This window comes from Carassius carassius, chromosome 8, assembly GCF_963082965.1.
Source record: "Carassius carassius chromosome 8, fCarCar2.1, whole genome shotgun sequence".
NCBI lineage: Eukaryota > Metazoa > Chordata > Actinopteri > Cypriniformes > Cyprinidae > Carassius > Carassius carassius.
This window is the reverse complement of record NC_081762.1, coordinates 4,841,899-4,864,562: the sequence shown is the minus strand read 5'-3', so window position 1 is coordinate 4,864,562 and position 22,664 is coordinate 4,841,899. Positions and strand designations below refer to the sequence as shown.

At 38.1% G+C, this 22,664-nt stretch overlaps 1 protein-coding gene across 2 annotated transcripts in view; it reads right to left on the bottom strand.

Annotated features, from left to right (window-relative positions):
* The window catches only part of LOC132145031 (ETS domain-containing transcription factor ERF-like), a 31,200-nt gene that overhangs the window by 5,597 nt on the left and 2,939 nt on the right, over positions 1–22,664 (bottom strand). The window contains exon 2 of one of the 2 annotated variants that reach the window (XM_059555734.1): positions 6,917–7,151. In XM_059555734.1, coding sequence (XP_059411717.1) covers positions 6,917–7,151 — 235 coding nt within the window. The remainder of the gene's footprint in view (positions 1–6,916; positions 7,152–22,664) is intronic. The other variant, XM_059555735.1, reaches the window with a different exon arrangement.

Here is a 22,664-nt window from a genome sequence, read left to right as displayed (position 1 = left end):
GAACGCAGACAATGTGATTAATATTCATGAACCCAGCAGCTCATCAATTCATAGTGCATTGAATATACATTAGTATGATAGTAGAATTAGTAGCAGTATTATCTTTTAATAATAATTAATATGATCGATTACTATTTTTTTTTACAGAAACCCTCAATGACCAAAAATATCTTAAGCATCACCACCAGTCTTAAGTTCAGTTAAAATGACAAATATTCATTCATTAGGCCTAAAAGTTAATTTTTACATAAAGGCATTGTGCTAGAAATATTACTATTATTTAGTAAAATGTATGTGATACTGCTACTACTGTTGAAAAAATGTTTAAAACTTTATTTTTTAAAGAAATAAATCACAATATTTCTTCCATGTTTTAATTTTAATAGCAAATCCCCTTTATTTACCAAAAATAAAATGTTTAAATTTCATAAATTAAAAGACAAATTACATTTGGGTGAAACTTGTTTACTGTTTTTTTTATAATTATATAACTTGTAGAAAAACTTAAAACACAATTGTAAATAAGTATAAAGAATGGCACTGGTTTTATTTTTAGTGCAAAAAAGTTATTTTTTTTAAATTAGCATATTTTTGTGTTTTGCTTTGGTACCGAAATTTCACTGGTATCGGTACCGAATACTGAAATTTTGGTACCGTGACAACACTATACATATATATATATACAGTACAGACCAAAAGCTTGGAAACATTACTATTTTTAATGTTTTTGAAAGAAGTTTCTTCTGCTCATCAAGCCTGCATTTATTTGATCAAAAATACAGAAAAAAAACTTAATATTGTGATATATTATTACAATTTAAAATGATTGTTTTTAAATTTATTTTAATTTAAATTATCATTTATTTCTGTGATGCAAAGCTGAATTTTTAGGATCATTATCACATGATCCTTTAGAAATCATTTTAATATGATGATTCATTATCAAAGTTTGAAACAGTTCTGCTGGTGAATATTTTTTCAGAACATGTGATACTTTTTTAGGATACTTTGATGAATAAAAAGTAAAATAAAAAAAAATTAAAAAAAAGAAGCTAGGTTTTTAAAATATAAATATTTTGTAATAATGTACACTACTGGTCAGTAATTTGGGGTCAGTATGTTTTTTTGTTGTTGTTTTTTTTTAAATAAAATCAATACTTTTATTCAGCAAGGATGTGTTAAATTGATAAAAAGTGATAGTAAAGAAAATATATTATTAGAATATATATTATTAGAATTTTTTTTTATTTTGAATAAATGCAGTTCTTTTTAACCTTTTATTCATCAAATATATTAGACAGCAGAACTGTTTCCAACACTCATAATAAACCAGAGTATTAGAATGATTTCTAAATGATCATGTGATAGACTGGATGTTACATGTGACACTGAAGGCTGGAGTAATGATGCTGAAAATTCAGCTTTGCATCACAGGAATATTTTTTTTTTTTTTTTTAAGTATATTCAAATAGAAAACTATTATTTTAAGTTGTAATAATATTTCACAATATTACTGTTTTTTCTGTATTTTTGATCAAATAAATGCAGACTTGATGAGCAGAAGAACTTCTTTCAAAAACATTAAAAATAGTAATGTTTCCAAACTTTTGGTCTGTACTGTATATATTAGTTATATATGTAATGTGACTGGTTTTTGAACACACACACACACACACACACACACACACACACACACACTCACACAAATAATATTAGTTATATTTGTAATTTATGTATAAATATACAGGGTGGGATTTGTGGAAAAAAAAAACATGGGGATGCTTTTGAAAACGTATTAAATGTATTTATAAACGATGGAATTTAAAGTTGCTATTTAACATGATCACAGTTTAATAAAACATTGTATGTACATTAGGTCTATTAATTGTAATGATTTCTTTTCTATGATTATTCAAACAATAAATTATATAGAGAAAGTGAGCAAAGAACACAACAGAGCTTTTCAAAACTCTGAATCAGTTAAAGCACTGCATTGCAAAATTTTTCACCGCTTCGAAGTGCTCTAATCGGATCGTGTATCACAAATCATTTATTTCAGATCAATGACTACAAAGTGTGTATCACAAATAATTTGATTCAGATCGGGACTTCAAACTGTGTATCATGAATCATTTGATTCAGATTGGGACTTGTATGTATATATGGTCCTGTAATTTTGAAACACAAATAATAAACGAGGCTAAATTATCTATTAGCAAAAATGCATGTTTATTTTAGCACTTCCATCAGTGAACACGCAGCCTGCAGAACACTAAGACAAATATCTAAGCCTAAATAAGAAAGTTAAATACACCCTGTGTAATGAACGCGAGCGGCGCGACACTATAGAAATCATTATAATCAGTGATGCTCTACTGTATGCGGCGCAACACATGAAGTCCTGTCACAAAGTTAAAATGTCCTGGGTAGAGACTCAACCTGTTGCGATGCATCAGTGTCACGTCTGGAGTAGACATGGTTTAATTCCTTGTCTGCACGTGCTCTCTTTGAAATAGGAATCATTGCCACATTTCCTGTTAACATCTTCAATTTATCGTCATCTCATTTGTATTTGGCCAGTTTGTAGTAAACCTAGCGTCACCAAACCTGACCAGCCAGGCGTTTGCGATCACAGGAACTTGGAGACACTTGTACAAATGCGGATGGGTGACATTAATGGAGATAGCTCCAGATCGGCAATGTAGTATTTGGTTTCCCAACAATGTCCATTCCCCAACACAAAATTAATTTGCAACATGGAGAATAAACTGTATTTTCCTGCATTCAAACCTTCCAATCTTAAGGAAACACTGTGTATGGCGTTTGAGGTCATTTGTGAATTAGGCTACCATAGACCTATAGTCTAAATAAAATTTGTATTATGCTTGTTATAGAGTGCATGACATCACATGCGCTATTGTCTGTTATAGTGACATGGTTGTCACGGTTACCGTCACAGCCCCACAAACCCCCAAACAGATTTTCAAATTAGCTTCTGAATACCTATGAAAATTCTATAAATAAATGTCAATATTATTATTCAAAAGTCTATTAAAACATTTGTAGCAAATTCACTATATTCTTTCTCGAATTAGACTTAATGTAACAAAAAATAATCGTTCAAACAGCAAATTACATTAAATCCAATTGACCTAGTTCAGATAACACGCACACTGCTTCTTATGCTTAAATCATATGCAGCACATGTCAGGAAACAAAATGTCAGACCAGCTTTTTCAAAGAGAGAAAAACCAAACCTTTTCCAGTTAAAGTCTGACGTAATTACTATATCGTTAAGGAGTACTGAAGGTTATTATATATAACACACGTTAAATTCCTCCATACATGAAAGGTCTCAGCCAGCCAGATTCAGATATATATACGTGACTTCATGGATATTTGATGCTTCAGATGTTAAGATGATTTATGGGTTCAATGTGTTTAATTAAGATATCACTGAGGGTGCAGAGAGTACATGTGGGAGAAGACATGATTGTGATATACAATGATGTGTGAATCAGGGCACTGAGAAGTTCAAAGGCACATACTCAACCAAAAGAGAAAAGGGCACATACACAAACCTTTGAAGTGCATTTGAACTTGCTTCAAAAGAGCACAAGAACTCTTAAGCGTGTCTGTATTTGCACATGCGTGTTGTGCAGACATTCACATTCATGCAGTACATATGCTGTTGAGTGAAACGGCTGATCCATATGACCTTTTGTTTGCTTTTACTAAGCTTAACACGGATGACATCCATTATGAAAGCAGTGGTCTGGTTATATGATGGTCTACAAGCAGCATCAGGTTATCAGGTAAATACAACGAGCGTGTACATGTTGTTTTGCATTGTCTGTTGGCCTGCAGTCTGTTCGTTTTCAACAGCTTAACAATGAGACGTCTGTGCAGCCTGGAGTCTGTCTGAAGGGTGTTTGAATTTTAGTGAACACATGCAACCTCTTAGGTATGAAAGAAAAGAAAGCAGAGAGCGCCTTCAGGCCTTTCTTTCCCAAATAACTCATGCTGAATGTGCACACTTTTCACATATTTTACAAAAAATCTACAGAACAGATTTAATGGTAGTAAAATGGGTCAAACTACACTGAAAGTACTGATATTGGTTGCTGATGGAAGCACGATGAAATTAGCCAAAAATGTAATATCTGACCAACACTGAACATTTATAGACCAATTCGATGTTCAGCAACCAGTGATGATGTTTTTTTTCTGGGCGGAGTGTTTTAAAATAACAGCCTATGGAAGCCATGAAATTAAAGATATCAAACGAGGTTATATTTCAAAATTCTGAAATTATTCTTGCAATTCCGAGATTATATCTCCCAATTCTGATAAGGAAAAACAACTCGTCATTCTCTTATTTCCCCTCGGCTCATAATCATGAGTTTATATCCCTGACTGAAATTGACAAACGTGTTATTGTGGAGTTAAATTGAGTTATAAAGTCTGAATTAGGAGGTATAAACTTTTATTTGCAAAAGAAAAAAAAAACACATTTGTGAGATAAAATTTGTTATGTAAAATGTTAGAAGTAATAGGTTTAAATAGTATTTCATGCTGTAACTGTAATGTTAATATAATGTCCCCTATGAACTGCATATTCGAATATTATAAATACCTATTTTTTAAATCAAATTTGCACTTTAAAAGTAGAGTAATAATAGCGGTTGTCATCCATAGTCTGTCCATTTAAACATCTGCATTTAGCTCTAAATGGCATCTTTGACAACAGTATTCTATAAAATTTATTTGCATTCCGATTCTGACATCCAAAGGCACAAAAATATATATTTTCTCTAATGTAATCTCGTACTCTAATTGATTTTACCCATTTCCCTCCATTTGTTACCTGCGTTCTTCTCCCACCACTATACGTGTGCAGCTGCAAATGACGTAACTGTGATGTCTACTCCAAATTAGTCTATTCAAAACTCATTTAAAATGCAATCATATACTTAAGAGTCTGATGTTTTGTTTTGTTAATCATTCAGTACTAAGTTATACCTTAAAGTTGCTAGTGTTTTCTGGTTAGTTGCTAGTTTCTGCTTACTGGCCAAAGTCAAGAATTTACAAAATGCAGATAAAACACCAAAATGTAGTACATAATGATAGCCATTTGAACAAACTAGTAACTTGAGTAGCAGTGATGTTTGCCTGAATGAAAATACAAAGGATTAAAGAAACACTGGCAATCAAATTTTTCAGAAATCTGCAAAGGTTTTGACAGAGGATTCTGTGTGGGCCTAAAAATCAACACCACAAACTTCACAATTATGCGAATAAAGAAAACCGGCTTCAACAGAGCATGACAAAGTCAAGATGAGGTCACAGTAGAGAATGTGTGCATGCTTTTTGGAGTTAACTTGGAGGACATGTTTTGTGTCCTCCACATGTGCTGAACAGAGCCAGTTCTCTGTGTTTCTCAGAAGTGTGACACTGAGGAACTTTCTGCTTTACATCTGAACTGTACACAGCTTTCTGCTGCCTTTCTTCTTCCCCCTCCCTTCCTCTTCCATTCATATGTCCATATTTCTCTTTGAGAAATGAAAGTTTTCTCGGAAGTGGAGGACGCACACTAGTCCTGTAAGTGATGGCTGATGAGCACTAAGTGGGCTTGATTATTCTGGGATGGTGAAGGCAGGTTCAGCAGGTTTGAGTGGGCATCTGCTGGTTGCCATGGTGACCGATCCAAAGCATTGAATAACACGAAGAGACAGACAAACAGGCAACTGGACAGACTGCGAATGACAGACGAGGATGGAAAAAGGCAAAGGCGGAAAAATGGTATACAGGGAGGAACACTAACACAGAAAGAGAAGCGCAGAGGCGTTGTTGATGAACACAAAATCAGTGAGAGCACACAAAATCAAAGTGCTCTAGACTGAGCAAAGATAAAACTGGCAGCAATATTAGTCTACCTCAAGCTGAAAGCTTTAGTTTACAGCAACCACATGCTCACAAAAAGCTGATTTTGTAGATAACTCATTCTCTTCATACCAAACTCTAGTGCGCTGTCTTGCAATTCCAAACTATTTTGAGACGAAATGTTCTTAAAGTGAGTGCGATTAATTGCTCTTCATGAGAAGCAACTCAGCTTATGGTTACTAAAATGAACCTCAAGAGAGACTTGACATCAACATCAATAATCTGATGCTGTCAAATTGCTAATCTATGATGCTATTTTACATTAGCATAAACGGCATCATCAGTCTGGTGGTTAGCATTTTGCTAAGCTAACACTCTACTTTAATGCCATCTGTCAAGAATACGCGGTCTGTATCAGTTATCTTTTTATCTTATTGCTAAGCTGGCATGCTGTGTTAAGTTATCAAGTTGCCAAAAGTGAAAAGGCCAAGGATGAGAAATATAATGTTAACTATAGAAATAAGCTTTAGATATCATTCTAATTCTAATGACAACAACAGCATCCGCATTACTGCTATAACGATGATGAAACATTACTGTTGGAATCACTTTCAAAACACTGACAACCAATCAGAATCTTTAGTTTGACTTTAAAGAGTATTTAAAGTGGCAGACATCATAACTGCACGCTTATAATATTCACAACATTAATGTTCATTGGTGTGAGTGCTAATAAAAATAGCGTCATTGGTGTGAATAGACCTACACCCTTGTTTGATATTTCCAGTTCATTTTGGAAATTACTTATTTCGGCCAAAACTTATTTTTGTCACATCTAGAGCAGTCACTGCATCTCTATGGTTCTTATTGTTGTCTAGGTAGGCAGCTCACTTTGTTTTTGAACGGAGCCATTACTCAAGTTCATTCAGTTACTCTAATACAGGCGTTTCCATCAGCAAAGATACAGTGGGTGAAAATGACATATTATGAGCACAAGTGGCATTACAATGGGATTTAATAAGCAGATCCTCACCTGAGCGCTCGGCTGAGCTTGTCATAATTCATCTGGGGCTTGCACTTGCGGGCGCCCCACAGTCGTGCCACCTCGTCCGGGTCTTTGATGACGAATTCACCGTAATCCCCCTGCCAGGCGATGACATCATGGTACTCCTCCTTCCGCAGCAGCTCCAGGATGAAGTGCCAGAGCTGGATCTGTCTGGAACCAGGACTCGACTCCGGCTTATAGGCCCAGTCTGGGAAGGCAAACCCTAGAGGTCAGACACAAAACACTCTTGAGAGTCTTGCCAATTCAATGCAATCTAGTCAATATTTGACGAGAGTAAAGTGAGGGCATGTTTCACCACATCTTATCTCGAATAATAAGAGGTTGTATTACCTCTGCTGTCTATTAAATGACATTAAGCCAAGAAAACGATACGTTTCCAAGGCTGTAAACCTTTATGAAGACTCACTCTCAGGATTTTAGTCTGGTAAAAGTTTGTTTAGGCGATTTCCATTTATCTCTCAATCACCTCCAAGTCTGAATAAGTTGTTAGAAATTCCTTAGTGTCTAGTTAAAGAGCGCTTCGATCCTGAATCCTTGAGGCGGCAGTCAAAATAACACTCATATACACACACAAACACAGATGGTACACACTCTCTACTTTTAGACTCAATACTTGCAGAAAACGAAGTAGGAGGCCGCTGGAGGCGAGACAAAACCACGGCCGTGACTTTAAGGGTCTTTTGTCTCATTACAGGAACTGTTTGTGCTTTGGAGACGCTAACACGGACAGACGGTTACACAACATGCTAAGTGGCAGACCTATTATGAATCCATGCACAACGCTGAGTCAACGTGACATCGTGAGACGGTTCTTTGAAACAAGCATGAAAAACACACACTTGGACGAGTACGATAAAGCCAAGTGTGCAGACTCAACCCAAACGAGGTGAAACTTTTCTGCTGGTTCTAAATTAGACACAATGTCCTATTAGGAAAGAAAAAACTAAATCAGAGCAAAAAACAATGAAGCGAGATTCTATCTTTAAGGCGCGCTATTTCAGGTGGGAACGACCGAAAATAACAGCATAATTCCCACAGTCGCACACAAAAGAGAACAAGAGGGTCCTGGCACACACGACGTGTTGTTGTGCTCACTGGAATGCCCCTTTCAGACTGTTTAGAGCTTGGCTGCTAATAAAGACTATCGCCGTGTTAGACAGCAAACGCAGAACAGCTCAGCACTACCGCCACCGCCAATCGCACACATGTGCTGCGGGGACCCACGCTGCGCAGGGGGGCGGTAGGATGACTTGGACACCGTGGGCTGGTACTAACTGTCCGTGGCAACTGCGGAACAGTCAGCAATGTGGCTTGACTCATGATTGAGATGTTTGGTTGAGAGATCTGGCAGATCGGAGATGTAAAACTCACTTGACCCACAGAAAAGCAGCAGATCAGTTCCACTTCTTGTGATAAACAACACAATCATATGAGCAACAAGTCAGTGAATATTTAAGTTTCACAAACATTAAGTTAACAAATTCGGTTGATGTATAAAGTAATGATAACTTTCAGTTCAGTAAGTGAGTCAGATGTTGATTCAGTAAGCACTTAGCAAGTTCGTCAGATTGATTCAGACCAGCTCATAAGAGTTATTTACTCATGAATTAGACAATGCTTCCGATTTCAGTAAATAAGAGAGAATCAATCGTGAATGGACTACACAGGTTGCGCTGCATGTTTTTGCTTCACTAAAAAGATTCAGCTCATAAGAGGCATTTGTTATTTAATCAACTCGACAGAAAGATGCAATTTTTGCCATTATTCAGCGAGAGTTAAAACAATCAATTCAGACTCCAAACTCATATTTGCACCTGGAGTAAAACTCAAAGACTTGATTCATTTTGCTGTGTGTTGAAGATTCAGCAATGCAGGAAACACTGGCATAACCACAACAGAAGTGATACTCAAGGTATACTAAAATAAACCCTCCAACTGGGCCTGTATTTCTGGTGCCTTTTTCAGAGAGATTTAGGCCTATAGGAATGTGACTTCAAAAGGTCTTCTCATCATCCATCACCATTCATGCCAATTTTACCAAGACATGTCACATTAAACGGCTCGTATATGATTAGTTGTGTGCTTGTGGGACCAGACCTCCACCGAGTGAGTGGGCACACAGAAACACAAAGCATCCCACAGTGTGTGCGCGTCAGCACTGACTCACGGCGTATGCGTGAGTGTATTTGTCATTCAGCTTTCACAAGAAGTGCGCCTTTTCCATCCACTCTCATACCTTTTTCTCTCTCTCGTGCGTTGGGTCCCTGGCTCCCACACTATCTCCTAGCAACAAGACACTTTAGTGCTATAAAATGCACGTATAAGAGTGAAAAAAACTGAATGCAATTAATCAATTAATTAATGCACAAGCTAAAATATTCAAAAGTACATTTGATTTGAATAAAGAGAGATTAAAGGGACTGTTTCCCCAAATTTGAAAATTCATTAATGTCGTTTCAAACCTGTATGGCACAAAATACAAAAATAGTTTTTCAAGAAATATCTTGACGTTTTTCGTCCATACAAGTGTCAGTAGGTTCCAAAGTTGTTTTGGACCCCACTGACTTTCACTGTACGGACAACAACATTCTTGAAAATGCCGCCTTTAGTCATGGAGGTTTGAAATGACAAGAATACATTTTACATAATTGTATATTGTCATTTATAAATTGATATTTGATCATATGTAAAGTAAAATGACAGACTTTCATTAATGGGTAAACTTTCCCTTGAAGTAGCCAATTCTATTTATTGCTACAGTGTTACAGTTTTAATTCAATTTATCAAAAATCTTTGAAAAGTACTACATAAACTGCACAATTTGACTGTAGTGGAATGAGTTCTGTGCCAAATTTTAATACATGTGCTCACCAGCAACAGTAACAGTGATGTTTGCTCAAGAAGGTCAAAGAAGAAAGCCACAATAGGCAATAGGTTGACAATCAACAGGTAGACATCCCTTAATAAGAAGGGATATAAAATAAACCCCAGACGATGGCTAAGCGTCAGACTCCGGGGAAGGCCGAGGAATGACTTTACAAGAAACCGCTCTGAGGTACTTTCAAACAAACCAGTGTGCCATAAGACTTTTTTTTTTTTTTTTACACAATACCACAAGCCCACAAGACAAGTTTGCGCGTGCACACAAACACACTCAATCAAAGCGCAATAACAGCTAAAACAGGCCCGTCCCCTGGTGTCTGTGGGTTCTGCTGGGACTGCTGTTTCTCTAACTGTTACTGTCACTAATGGGTATGGAGTCAGGAGACCGGCAGACGAAGCCCTCGCTTGACAAGGCCCTGTACACACGCTTACAAAAACAATATGACATAAGCCTTACATGATACCACCTGTACAAACTGTACTGGCACGAACAAACAAACCGGCTGACGAACATCTGACCAAGCATTACACGCAAGTTCAAGGAAATTGGATGCTAATATCCACATTGGCATCGTTTTTTTGCCATTTCTGTTCATAAAGTCTCTTAACACAGCACCTATTGCCTTGGTCTCCGTTTACGATTAGCGTTCAGCTGCAATGGCTTTTTATGGCGAGGCCGTGACGCAAGTACGAAAAAGAAAACAAAAACGCCATCCTCTGCGTCTCTGGTCTGTATTTAAAGGCTCAGAAATGTTTAGGGCCCCCGCACTCATTCGTTCTGTTTCTCTCCATCTCTCCCCCACTTCCCTCCCTTCCTCCTATTCTTTGCGGGCTCTATATTTAGGCAGAGGAAAAGGTCGTTCGCCATCTACTAATGATGGTGGCGACAGGGAAAAAAAGGGTACGAGTGTGTGCCAGCATGAATGTGTGCAGGATGAGTAATACAAAAGAACCACGAGCGGCTCTGCTGCCTAAATGTTCCTCTTACAATCGACAGTGTCACTCTGCCTTGAAAAATACTGACGGTCGATTGATACGGGGCACGTTGGCCTCGGTCCACGTACGTTCGGCAGCTGGTTGCACTGATCCGAGCTGCGTGGAATGAATCAGTGTTGTTTTGCGTTAATAAGAACGCCCCCGATGAAAAATACAACAAAACCCTGCAACTGCATGTTTACGTGTTTCACATTCTCTCTGGGCAATATGGATTTCTCTTATTTGGGTTAAGACGACTCATCTAGGGGGTGATCCCTGGAGGCTTTGTCTAGATACACATAATCAGTCATATAACAATGACATAACGACTCAGCTGTCAATATAGCATGGAGATATGAGAAATATTTATGACACATGCAATGTTATTTTGTCATCGGTACAGAATTAATCATTACCAAGAAAGTTGTGATAACACTTTAACCAGCAGTTTTGTGCCTGCTGCTGATCTCAAATGACATGAAAGTGTCAAGACTGTGCTATTTATTGTAGCATCTCTGATTTAAAGCCCAAGAATAGAATGCCAACGTTGTTTGGGGTGTTGTGATTCATTTATTTTGAACTGTCTGTTTAAATGAATCACTGATTTATCAACTTGCTTGCATCATCACTCAAAAATATAATTAACTAAAAACCTATTTAGGTAACAGATTTTCACTGATTTATCACTTTTATTTAATAATGTTATTTAATAATGTAACTTTTCAACAAAGACTGTGGGCAGTGCACTGATATGTAACGGCGTTGCGTTATGGGCGTCCCAAGTTCGAATTCCGGCTCGAACACCTTTCCCAACCCTGTTCATTCAACTACACGTTCAAAAACGCTAGAGACGTCATGAAACACTCTGTTGAAATCTTTTTAACTTTGAGCACCACTTTAGAAGGCTCAGCTGACCAGCTATGCATTGATGCTAAAGCAGAGATGTTGCTTTCCTAGGACATAACCTATTTTCACAAATATATATGACTCGGCCAGGAGGACCGACACAAATAATCGCACGCGGTCAGTCGATCTCGCTCTCATTCACTGTTGGTTTGGCTTGTTAAGTGCAAATCTATAGCGCTCTACTAACTTGTTTACTATTCAGTCCACATGCATGAAGTGTAAAATGAGAATGGCACGCAAAATACGTGGTTGCTGTGGTTCTTGCATTCCTCTGTGCAGAAATTGTTAAAAATAAATAAAATTATTTAAATACCATAGAGCTGGGGTTTTTTTTCTGTATTAATGGCCATTCACACAAAAGACGATAACTATAACAATAACTATCCTTTTTATTTAATAATCACTCTAATTCTATGATACTAGGCAAATCCACAATAATGCCGCAGAGGAACTAAATCATTGTATAAATAATCATTATTTTTTCCAACTGAAGAATGATACAAATACTGAAAGCCAATCAGAATCTATTAAACTTTAAATATCATAAAAATCAATATCACCCGTTGGTGTGGATGCTAATAAAGCATTAATAAATAGTTAATATTTACAGTTATCGCTCTTAGTGTGAATGGACGTTTACACAGGAAAAAAGTGAACACACACTGAGCAGAATAAGGTGATCTGTGGACAGACAGGGAATGGGGAGGATGTGGAGAGAGCGAGTCAACCAGAAAGAGAGAACAATCACTCAGGTTGAGAGGAGACGATCAAAGTGTCAGCCAATCATCTGTAGATGCACAGCGCTAGCCTGCAGCCCTCACATGATCGCCGCCATGCACTCTTGCATAACACGCTGTGTGTGTATTTGTCTGCCCACAACAGTCATGCCTCCTCTTGCCAACCCTGATGGAAAAGGTTCAGGGTTGTTGCCCCTACCATGCAGCAGACAGGCACTTAAATCCCTCCGCTTCATCTCTATAACCCCCAAAGAAATAACAACCTGTCGGATGCATTCGAGCCGCCGGTGCGGCGCTAACTGGAGAAGGTGTGCTGATACTCTGCTGGTTAATCTCTAGTTACCTACTGAAGGGTCAGGCCAGCGGTGTGAGTTTCTTGAGGACACTGACCAGACTGGAAAAAGACAAAGTAACTGTCTGAAAGTGGATGAATGATACATGCAGCCAGCCAATGAAATTTGCTTACACAATTGACTTTAATACTGCATCGAAGAAGAATAGATAATAGCTACAAGCAGTTTACATGCTTCCAAATGAATTTTCATTGATTTTCCGTCTATGCTAAAAAAGTGCTGCCACCACAGCGCAAAGGTTTACAGTTGCACTTGGTTGTAAAATGGATGCTAATTTAATATATAATGAAGACGGCTTACTTATGCATTAACTTTTAACTAGAGTAGTCACTCTAAACATGTTTTAATGCAAAAAAAAACAATCTCCAAATATGATGTCAATATCACTTTAATATCAATGCACAGAACAAGGTCGAGTAAATAATAAGCTTTCTCAGCAACCATTTAAAAATGAACGGTGTGGTTGCAAGATAAACACTGTAACAGAGCTTTAAATTAGGATGTGTTTGTCGACACGCTGCACAACTAGCTCATATGACTGAACAATAATACTTGCCTGTGTACCGCAAGTGTGGCATTATCACTTTAACTGTAAATAAGTCAAGGTTGATTAATCACAGCATGCTATTTCCGTCAGGGCCATCGCTGAAGTTTACAGACGCATGACAACGTGCAAAACGAAATTGAAAAGCACTGACAGAATTGGCATCAGCAACAGGTTTACACAGATAGTGGCATCTCTACAATAAAGCAAAGCTAATTCAGAGCTGACAGAGTGAAACGCCACAGACACAATAAACAAGCGATTAAAGATTTGCACCGAATGCACACAGATAAATGGCTAATATTAAACTAATAGCATTTTTATTAACTAAAATAAATTAATTAAAATCTAACCAAATATTTTTTTTAATTCACATTAAATTTTAACAATTTAAAAATACATTTAATAATAAATTTAAATAAAATGTTTAGATGCTCAAACTAAATTTACATTATAATGTACAATCATGTATAAATAACATTTAACAATGCCATTAAATTATAAGTGTTAGATTAGATTAGTTTAGGTTAAAATGTTAACTTGAGTGCTAAAAAAAAGTTTAAAAAGAGGAGAAAATAATCTAAATGGAAAACTAGAGGAAATGAGCAGGCACAATAAAAATAACCATATATTGAACAATACAAAAATAAAATAATCATAATACAATTAAATTGGGAAAAAACAAGCTGGTGATATGGTACCAAGACATATTGCATTCCAATTTATTAATATAACATTGACATTTTAAACGTTAAACACTATTTTTAAACCATTAAAATGTGAAACGCAAAAGGGTAAATTAAAAAAAAAAAAACCCTGAAGGAAATTCTTGATTTTTCCACACACAAGCGTAGACTCCACTATCCCAACAGAATGAAAATAATGCAACAGGCAACCTGTGCCAACACTCTACGTTATAGTCAAAATACAGATAATCGGTCTCCTTGATCTAAAGTGTGTGATATTGCGCACTTGGACAGGTGTTTTGGGAACACTTTAACCCAAATATGAGAGAAACGAGGGCAAAAGGCATCAAGTGTTTGATTATGTTTGCACGCGTGTTATCCTCCGCACTACGTGAGACTCTAGGTCATTTTGCCACCCATGTCACAGCGTGAGGGTATTTCCCACCCAAGCAGAGACTGAAGAGCACCTTGTGTCCTGAACGCCTTCGCCAAGGAGGAGCCATTAGCTATGTCTAATACTTTCACAGCTGTGGCTCCGTAAGCTAAACATCTAGTAGCTGTTATTTTCATGTCTACAATCTTCATGTCAACACCAGCGAGACCAAAAACTCCAGTTACCGGCACATGGCGGTGGAGACAACGCTCCAGATGTCCGGGACGCCGACAGCCAACTCTGCCCAGACAGAACCCAGACGCGTCACAGGGGAGTTCCTCGTAGGGATATGATTAAATCAACCATAAATGGTCAGGCAGGGCGAGTTTCTGGGCCAATTTTCCTTGCTATGTGAGGACTGCCGAGCATGAGGGAGCAGCCTGCGACGGCCGCCTGCCAAACAATCCTTACCAGCAGGCCTGTGCAGGTCTCCTGAATCGCGTGTGCACTCGCTAACCGGGCCGGCGAGCATCATCGGAAACCTTTCTGAAACATTACCTTGTGCCACACATTAAAACTTGGGTTCAATATGTAAGATGAACATAACACCTGAAGACTATACATGTTTTTACATGTGTTTTGTTCCAACTAAAGTGAATTAATTTAACTTTAGCAGAGGTAAAACAAACTACAAAACACTGAAATAAACTAAACCTAAGCAAACACCAATGCTTAAACAACTACAACGAGTTTTAAGCAACAAAAAATCAATCTATTTTGGGTATAATTTTGTCAAACAATTCTTTAAAAGAAATGAAAAACTATAATAATCAAGTTATCCTGATGAAGTAATCATAAATTGTTAATCAAGTTAGTACATTACAGTCAATACACCATAATCAGTTTATTTTCCAGGGCAGTAAAGATTAAGTATGTGTAGTAAATTGGTAAATTAATAAATGCCAACCACCATCCTTTAAATTATCCTACAAGTCGACCTCTAATTATAAGCCCATTAGGGCTGTCAAAATTGCTCAAAATTGACGTTCGATTATTCCCTCTAAAAAAATACACGAATATTCGAACATCTGGTTGCGCATGTTGTCAATGACGCGCATTACGTCAATAACAGGCAAAAATAATACAAAGAGACATAACTACTTGTATAGATAGTCTATTTAAGTTTAAACATATATGTTCTCTGCGCATAATGGTTTAAATGAACAAACACATTTTTGTGCAAGCAATTTAAGGTCGCGACTGTTGTCCCAAATATAGCAGGCTTCATTCAGTGATTGAAACAAATATTATTAATATTAATTGAAGTTTTGCAGCATATAGAACTGGCATTGAATAATCCGAGCGAGCTGTGCTGTGGTAAACATGGAACTTTTCCTTGACATGAAACGATAAATAATCAAACCTCGGATCCATTGCTTGACAGAACTCCCCGAAGCGTGCCCCATCCGCGATACTGATCGGTCTCATGTCCTTAAAAATGAACGAAATTATTTTATCCGTTATGACCTCTTGTCATGTTGCAGACAAAGAGCTTGTTGCGGGCGATGCAAAGTACCGTTAAGTGTCAAGACGTGACTGTTTAGCTGGAGTTCCACACATTATGCCATGCTCATTTGGGTGCACATTTTTGAGATGTGACCTCATGTTGCTAGTTGTCCAATGGTATGCTAACTGTATCTTAAATAGCTTGCATACAACAATCTCGCGGGTCAACAATTTTAACCTCATTTACTCTGCTGCGGTCGAGTTGGGCTCTGCACTTGCTGTCATCTTCCATGAAGACGCGTCAACTTTCAGCAGTGATGCTGTGCCAGACAGTGCGACTCCTGTGAGGCTGTGACCTGTCCCTGAACCCTCAGGCGCGCTAGCGCGCCCACTCGCAAAGCAGACAACCACGCCTCTACTACCGCGGCCCTTTTTTTCCACACTTTTATTCGAATATTATTTTTCACCTTCGAAATTCGTTTTTTTTTTTACTATTCGAATACATATTCGAATTTAGAATATTCGTTGACAGCCCTAAAGCCCATACTTGATGCAATCTCTTAAAAATTCAAAATGGGTATCGGCCACTCAATAGGAAACGTAACCCATATTATACTTGAAAGAAAACCTTAAATTTAAGAAATTAAAAACATGATTTACCAGTGCAAAACAAAACAAAAAGTAAAAAGAAGCAGAAAAGCAAGCCCTTTAGTTGACTGGTAATGTGGAATTGGTACAATTCAATCTTAAAGTCTCCCAGCCATCATGTTCTCTTCATCCGAGTCTTAAATCACACACTCCAGTGGCCTTCGCTCAGGCAGCCGAGCAAAAGTCATTAAAACCGCCGAGGTTGCAAGGGTGATAGTGGCATTATATTTTATCAGTGAGACGTGGATTTCTAATATCTTAGAGTAAAGCTTTCATCCTGGCTTTATCTCCAGCTGGGAGCCACTTCTACATGAACTTTTAACCGATTTCCTTTCCTTCCCCCACTTCTGTTCGCACTTAGTCATGGCCAGAGAAGATCAATTGAAGGAAAACCAGTGCAGATCTGCTTGATTTTTCCGGTCCTAGATACCGGTTCTAGATAAGAAACCCCAATAAACTGATAAGAAGTATATGCCACAAAGTTCAACCTAGATGTTTTTAATGCTGCCTCTACATAGGAGCATGTTTTTCCAAGTTAAAAATAACTTTAACTTAAAGTTTACCAAAAGTCACCAATAACTCAACCAAACATGAAAGAAGGAAGACATTTCTAAGTATTGCTGACTTTGTATGGACAAAAAAAATAATAATCATGTACTGGGAGACTTTTAAAACATAATTATTTTTATTTGGAGGGGGGGGCTGTTTACAGAAGAAAAAGGCATAGGTTTGGAATGCCACGACAGTAAATAAATAATGCCAGGATTTTAACTTTCAGGTAAATTATCCCCTCAAACCTGAGATACTCCAAAGCAGCGACATTATGCATGGTAATGCTGATGACTCGAGGGAAACTAAAGCGAACCTCACCCTCCTGGTCTTGGAGGGCAGGTGGAAGTCAGCCAGATTGAATCCAGCTACAATCATCAAGCTCAGCGTTTTCTCCTTGATGCTCCAAACTCATTCAGAGTAGCTAATTTTAACTGCCATTATGCAGCCTGTGCCAGATTATACAGGGATGGGCAGGACCGACCGAGAACTCTTCTCCAGAGTTGCCGAAAACAGCAACACAAACTTAAACTGACTTAGCTGAGCAATAAACATGGTGTGCGTCTGTCTCGCCCCGTCACTGCGCTCCCTATTATTGGTCTGTTCAGAAGACAGCTTACTAAATTCTCTACGATGTTCCCTCCCAGTTGTGGGTTTTGATTCTGATTCTTCCTCGTCCAGTTGTCGGATATCATGTTTCTATTACTGGCATTTCCACGTGGCTGCAACTGGCGATAGACGCCATACCTACCCCTTGCAGCAATGCAAAAGCTGTGCAAGTTTCTGTCTTGCTGAAAAAATGAGGCGTATTCGCAGGTGAACCCTGCAATTTCCATGATGTTGAAAACAGGATTTAAGACAATTCTCCAGCAGCAGCATCTAAAAGATAGCATTTAACACAAAGCTCTGCAACTTGTTGCAGCACGTCCGAAGACGTTCTCGGTTGACATCCCCATTGTGAGATTTACCTGTGGATTGGGGGATGGGGACAGGTACTCAACTGCTATGCAAAATCGGTCGAGTAAGCTAATGTTGACTGAAAGATATACCAAAAAATAGCATCATTCAAACGTCGAGTGCTGAATTTGAAGTAATGGGTGGAGCCAGCAGTGAGATAAACCTAAGCTTGCATTTTGCCAATGATGCAACGTCTGATAACATGAAACTGCAAAGTGATTGTCTGATCTCAAGCCCTGGTACCCTGCTGAGAGCTGTGATTGGTCCACATCAACTGCAAGAAAGCACCATTAAACCCAAAGTCTGGCCAGGAGACAGTCATCTGGGCCCCAGGTGATTCTCTAGATTGAATGTGTGTGACCTGGCTGAGAAGTGTGTGTGTGTTGTGGAATGTCTAAAGAAAAGCGAACGAGTTTGAGAGTGTGGCAGACAGGAGACTAGGTGTCTGAATATCTCCATGGGGACCCTGGAGGCAATGCTCGGTGTGTTCAACCTCCCCCATTAACGACCAACCACAGCAGGCAGCAACTATGACTTGCATCTCACCTCTAAAGTCAACAAGAATTGGCATTTACAACCAGTTTTATCTAAAAATATTAGACTATATTGAAAAATAAGTTTAAAACGTCAGGCAATGAGCAATGAAACCATTTTGAGGTCACTTTAAAGAGATTTAAAAGTATTTTAATGTGACACATCAACATTTGCATTACACAATGGTTTTATGGTGCAATTTGATGCTCAAATTAGCATGCATTTTTGTCAAATCTAAAAGAAAGAAAAACACAATTTGACAACCAGTCAACTAGACATCCCTAATTGCTAAAGTTAAAACATTTTAATAAAAAAAACTTTTCTTAAAAAGAAAAAAAAGAAGTGTCCCGAAGCTCATTAAAACCATGAGTGCGTATTTAGAAAGTAAATGGGAGTCAATTTTAATTTCACATTGACTTTAATTCCACTTTCCACCTCCACATCAGTGTGTAGTATTACGTAGTTTCCTAGACACTATTTTGTAGAGTACCACAATGACTACAGAGCGCTGCGTGTTCAGCGCTGATACCACCCATCTGGAAAGAGGGTTGAAATAAAAAAGAATCAAGAACGCAAAAGAACGTAATATCACAAAAGAGAATAAGAGCATGATGGAGTGGAAAAAGAAGTGGCGGTGTGGGGCCGAGAACGAGAAGTCAATAGATTGCCTCTTTTCAAGTTCTATGTTGTGGTTAAGTCTCTAGACTCTGGCTTCACTTTCATTTTCCTCCAAAGACGAATGCACAGACACACACACAGTTGCTGAAGGCACACGCCGCGGCTCCAGCTGTGGGATTAGAACGCCGTCTCCACAATCGCTCCCCGTTTTATCTCCCACATAGGCCGAGACTGCAGCACAGAGAACCCTCGCCAATCCTTTCCCCTCGCTGCTAATGGGCCTTTCATTTACAAGCTTTCCATTAGCACACAGACATCAAGCCTCCGCAAACTATGCATGGCCACATGTCAGTCACAGCCACTAGCTCTAGATGAAGTTAGAATTAGGCAGGCTAAATGTCCCATTGAGGCCGGCACGACTTTATAGGTCGTTCTACTTGAAACCACACGCTTTAAAGGTCTGGAAATCACCTAAAAGCAACGAGACATCAGAATTCCACTGAAAACATTCAGTTTGCGAATAATTTCGTCTGCTAATACTATAATTTCCACTGTTCTGCAAAAGAGGCTAAAAGTTCCACCGCCACATTCAGTGGCCTACACGGAATCAGAAACCCACTGACAGGTTCTGAATGTACTCTCTCCTCCACGCAGACCTCCATGACTCAGATCAGGAACCCAGATCGAACCTGCGTGAGCCCTATGTAGTATCAATCATGATCATTGACTCTCTTCCTCTGTATTCCCAGATGTGCTGCACCAGCACTAGATTCTGCCTGCAAAAATAAATTGGTTGCATAAAAATAAAAGTGGGAGCGAGTCAAAGTGGCGTCACCACAAAGATGGCAGCTCAAGAGACGGAGAGAGCGCACAACTGTGAGAATTTGGAACGTGTGTGTGTGTGCCGCCTCCTTGAGTGTAGACTGGTGTATGTGTGTGTGTAATGCAACACAGACAGCAGCCATTAAAGTGGAATGTGGGGGGTCTGGGCCCCACTAATAAACTATGTGCTCCACACATATGCACACAAAACACACTCTTCAACCGTAACTTCTTGTCTTCATTACAACCATATTATGGGAATAGGGTGCGCCATTGTCACAAAATCACCCTGATTTATATTTTTTCACCAAAATAACAGTTAAATGACAGAATCTAGAATCTTAGGATAAAATCTATTAAAAAAAATCAATTCTATAAGCTGCATATTTAAAAGTTGAATCTTAGAATCTATAAGACAAATTCAAAAAAATTTTCAGTGCAATTCACTTACAAGCTATGAAGAAAAATAAAAACTTTTTTTAAAACATAGGCTACATTGCCTATACATAATAATCAATAAGTCTTGCATGTAAACAGCAAAGTTTTTAAATTAAACATTTGCAAAATAAATGTGCACTAAAAGATAAATCTAGAAAAACAGACAGAAACAACTGAACTGAACACATCAGGAAAAAAATGAAGTGTAAATTGGAACTATTTTTAAACAAAAAAACTTCTGAGAGAGTTTTACAATGTAAACTGTCCAACAGCTAAAGCACAACATAGTAACTAAAATACAACAAATCGGATTTATTTATTTTTATTAAGAAAAGTGTATAAAAAAAATGGACTAGTTAGTTGTTGGATGACTAGTCATCCATCCTGACTCATGCATACCAAAAAAACACTTCAACTTGTATCATTAAAAATACAATATTTAAAGCCACAAATATTCTGTACAAAAAATAAAACATAAAAAAGTGTTTACACAGAGACCATATCATTTTTAACCAGTGAAAGCCCCAAACAAACTGATTTACTACAACAAATAGGACTTTGCAATACTTTATATGAGAGACAGAGAGTTTAGACAAGTGTGTTTGATTATTTGCCATAATTTGTTTGCCTAAAGTGTGCAATATGACGTGACATAAAAACCTGATTTGTGGTGTTTGTGACGGCAACAAATCTTCCCAACCTAGTAACCCAGGAATTTATTTTTTTGCCTCGTTCTTCCTTTTCAGATCGAGTTCTAAACTGAAAATAAACTTTCGAATGCTCACTAACACTTAACAACTTTCTTCACCAAAAGCCTGGGCACAAACTCCAAAGGGGAACGCTCTTGAAAATGTCAGGGAAAGTATACACATTGCAAACTCACAAATTGTAACACGAGCGTGACCACACACACACACCAAAAGGACGGCCAAAGCCACATGCTCTCACAGACAAACACACGAGGGGTGAAAACTGTCAGCCGCAGTCTCGACAAAACCTAAGAGTTCCCACCAAACTGTGGTCTCCACTAGACACAACACTCCACAAGTCGGTTGAGCTCAAACCTCGGTTAGCAACCTGCTTGGCACGAAGATCCAGCGTGCATGGCATTAGAAACATGGGCATCTGAAATGCAGATTAAAGAAAGGTGTGCCGCTAGATGACAAAGCACCACCTGAACTCAACACCACCTGCGTACTATAGAGAAACAACCATACGATGAGCATGCCATTACAAACGGCATTGCTCATCAGAAGATCAACCCTGTATTTCAAGAAAACTAGCTTGAATCTGACTGAAAGGTATTGATTTGAGACTACAAACAGACTGACTCAAGAAAGATAAAAAGAGAAGATATTTCAAGACCTTTTGTACTAAGATGAGCCATAATATTCAGGTCACAGTGATTGAATCCATCTTTAGTTGCTGGAAAATGCCTTGCACAAACCCAACGGGATGTCCTATGACAACAGGAGCTCATCACAAGCTTTCATACTATATAATATTACAGTCTATATTTTAAGCAGAAAATGTTGAGGTTTCAGTTTGAACTAACTTTAGCTCTGGCAGAAGTCATCCTTATTTAAATGGAAAAATAATAATTCATGTGTCTATTTAATGGGAGGTGGAAAAAAAGTGTACAGATGTGACGAGGAATCTTCAAAGTATCTGGTGGCTGATATCTAAATTTCACTTCTGCTAGGATAATTTTCCAAATATTCAGAAAGGAAGCTTAATACTTGGGGAGAAAGTAAACTGTGTCATTATAGGTTAAACCTTAGTATACATCTAGTTTCACCGTGTGGCTGGGTTATATGTTTGCTATAGACGGTGTTTCCAGGAAAAAACACAGGCCAGGAAACACAGCCAATCTGCTGAGCCACATAAAACACACCAGCATGCACACTTCCTGAGCAACTCTAGACAGGTTAAGTCATACTGATTACACATGTTAACTCAAAAAGCAATTCTAGTTGTCTAATAGGAATCCAAACATTTAAAACAGAGAAACAAAAGGATCATCCAGTCCATACTCAACAGTTTGTTATGGAGAAGCTGCATTTTCAAACTAAAGGTTTCAGGGAGAATTTAGTACAGCATTAACACTCATCTTACTGACTACTGCTTACAAAGGAAGAAAAGAGTAAAAAAAATGCAAAAACATCCAAATAGTAAAAAGAAACACC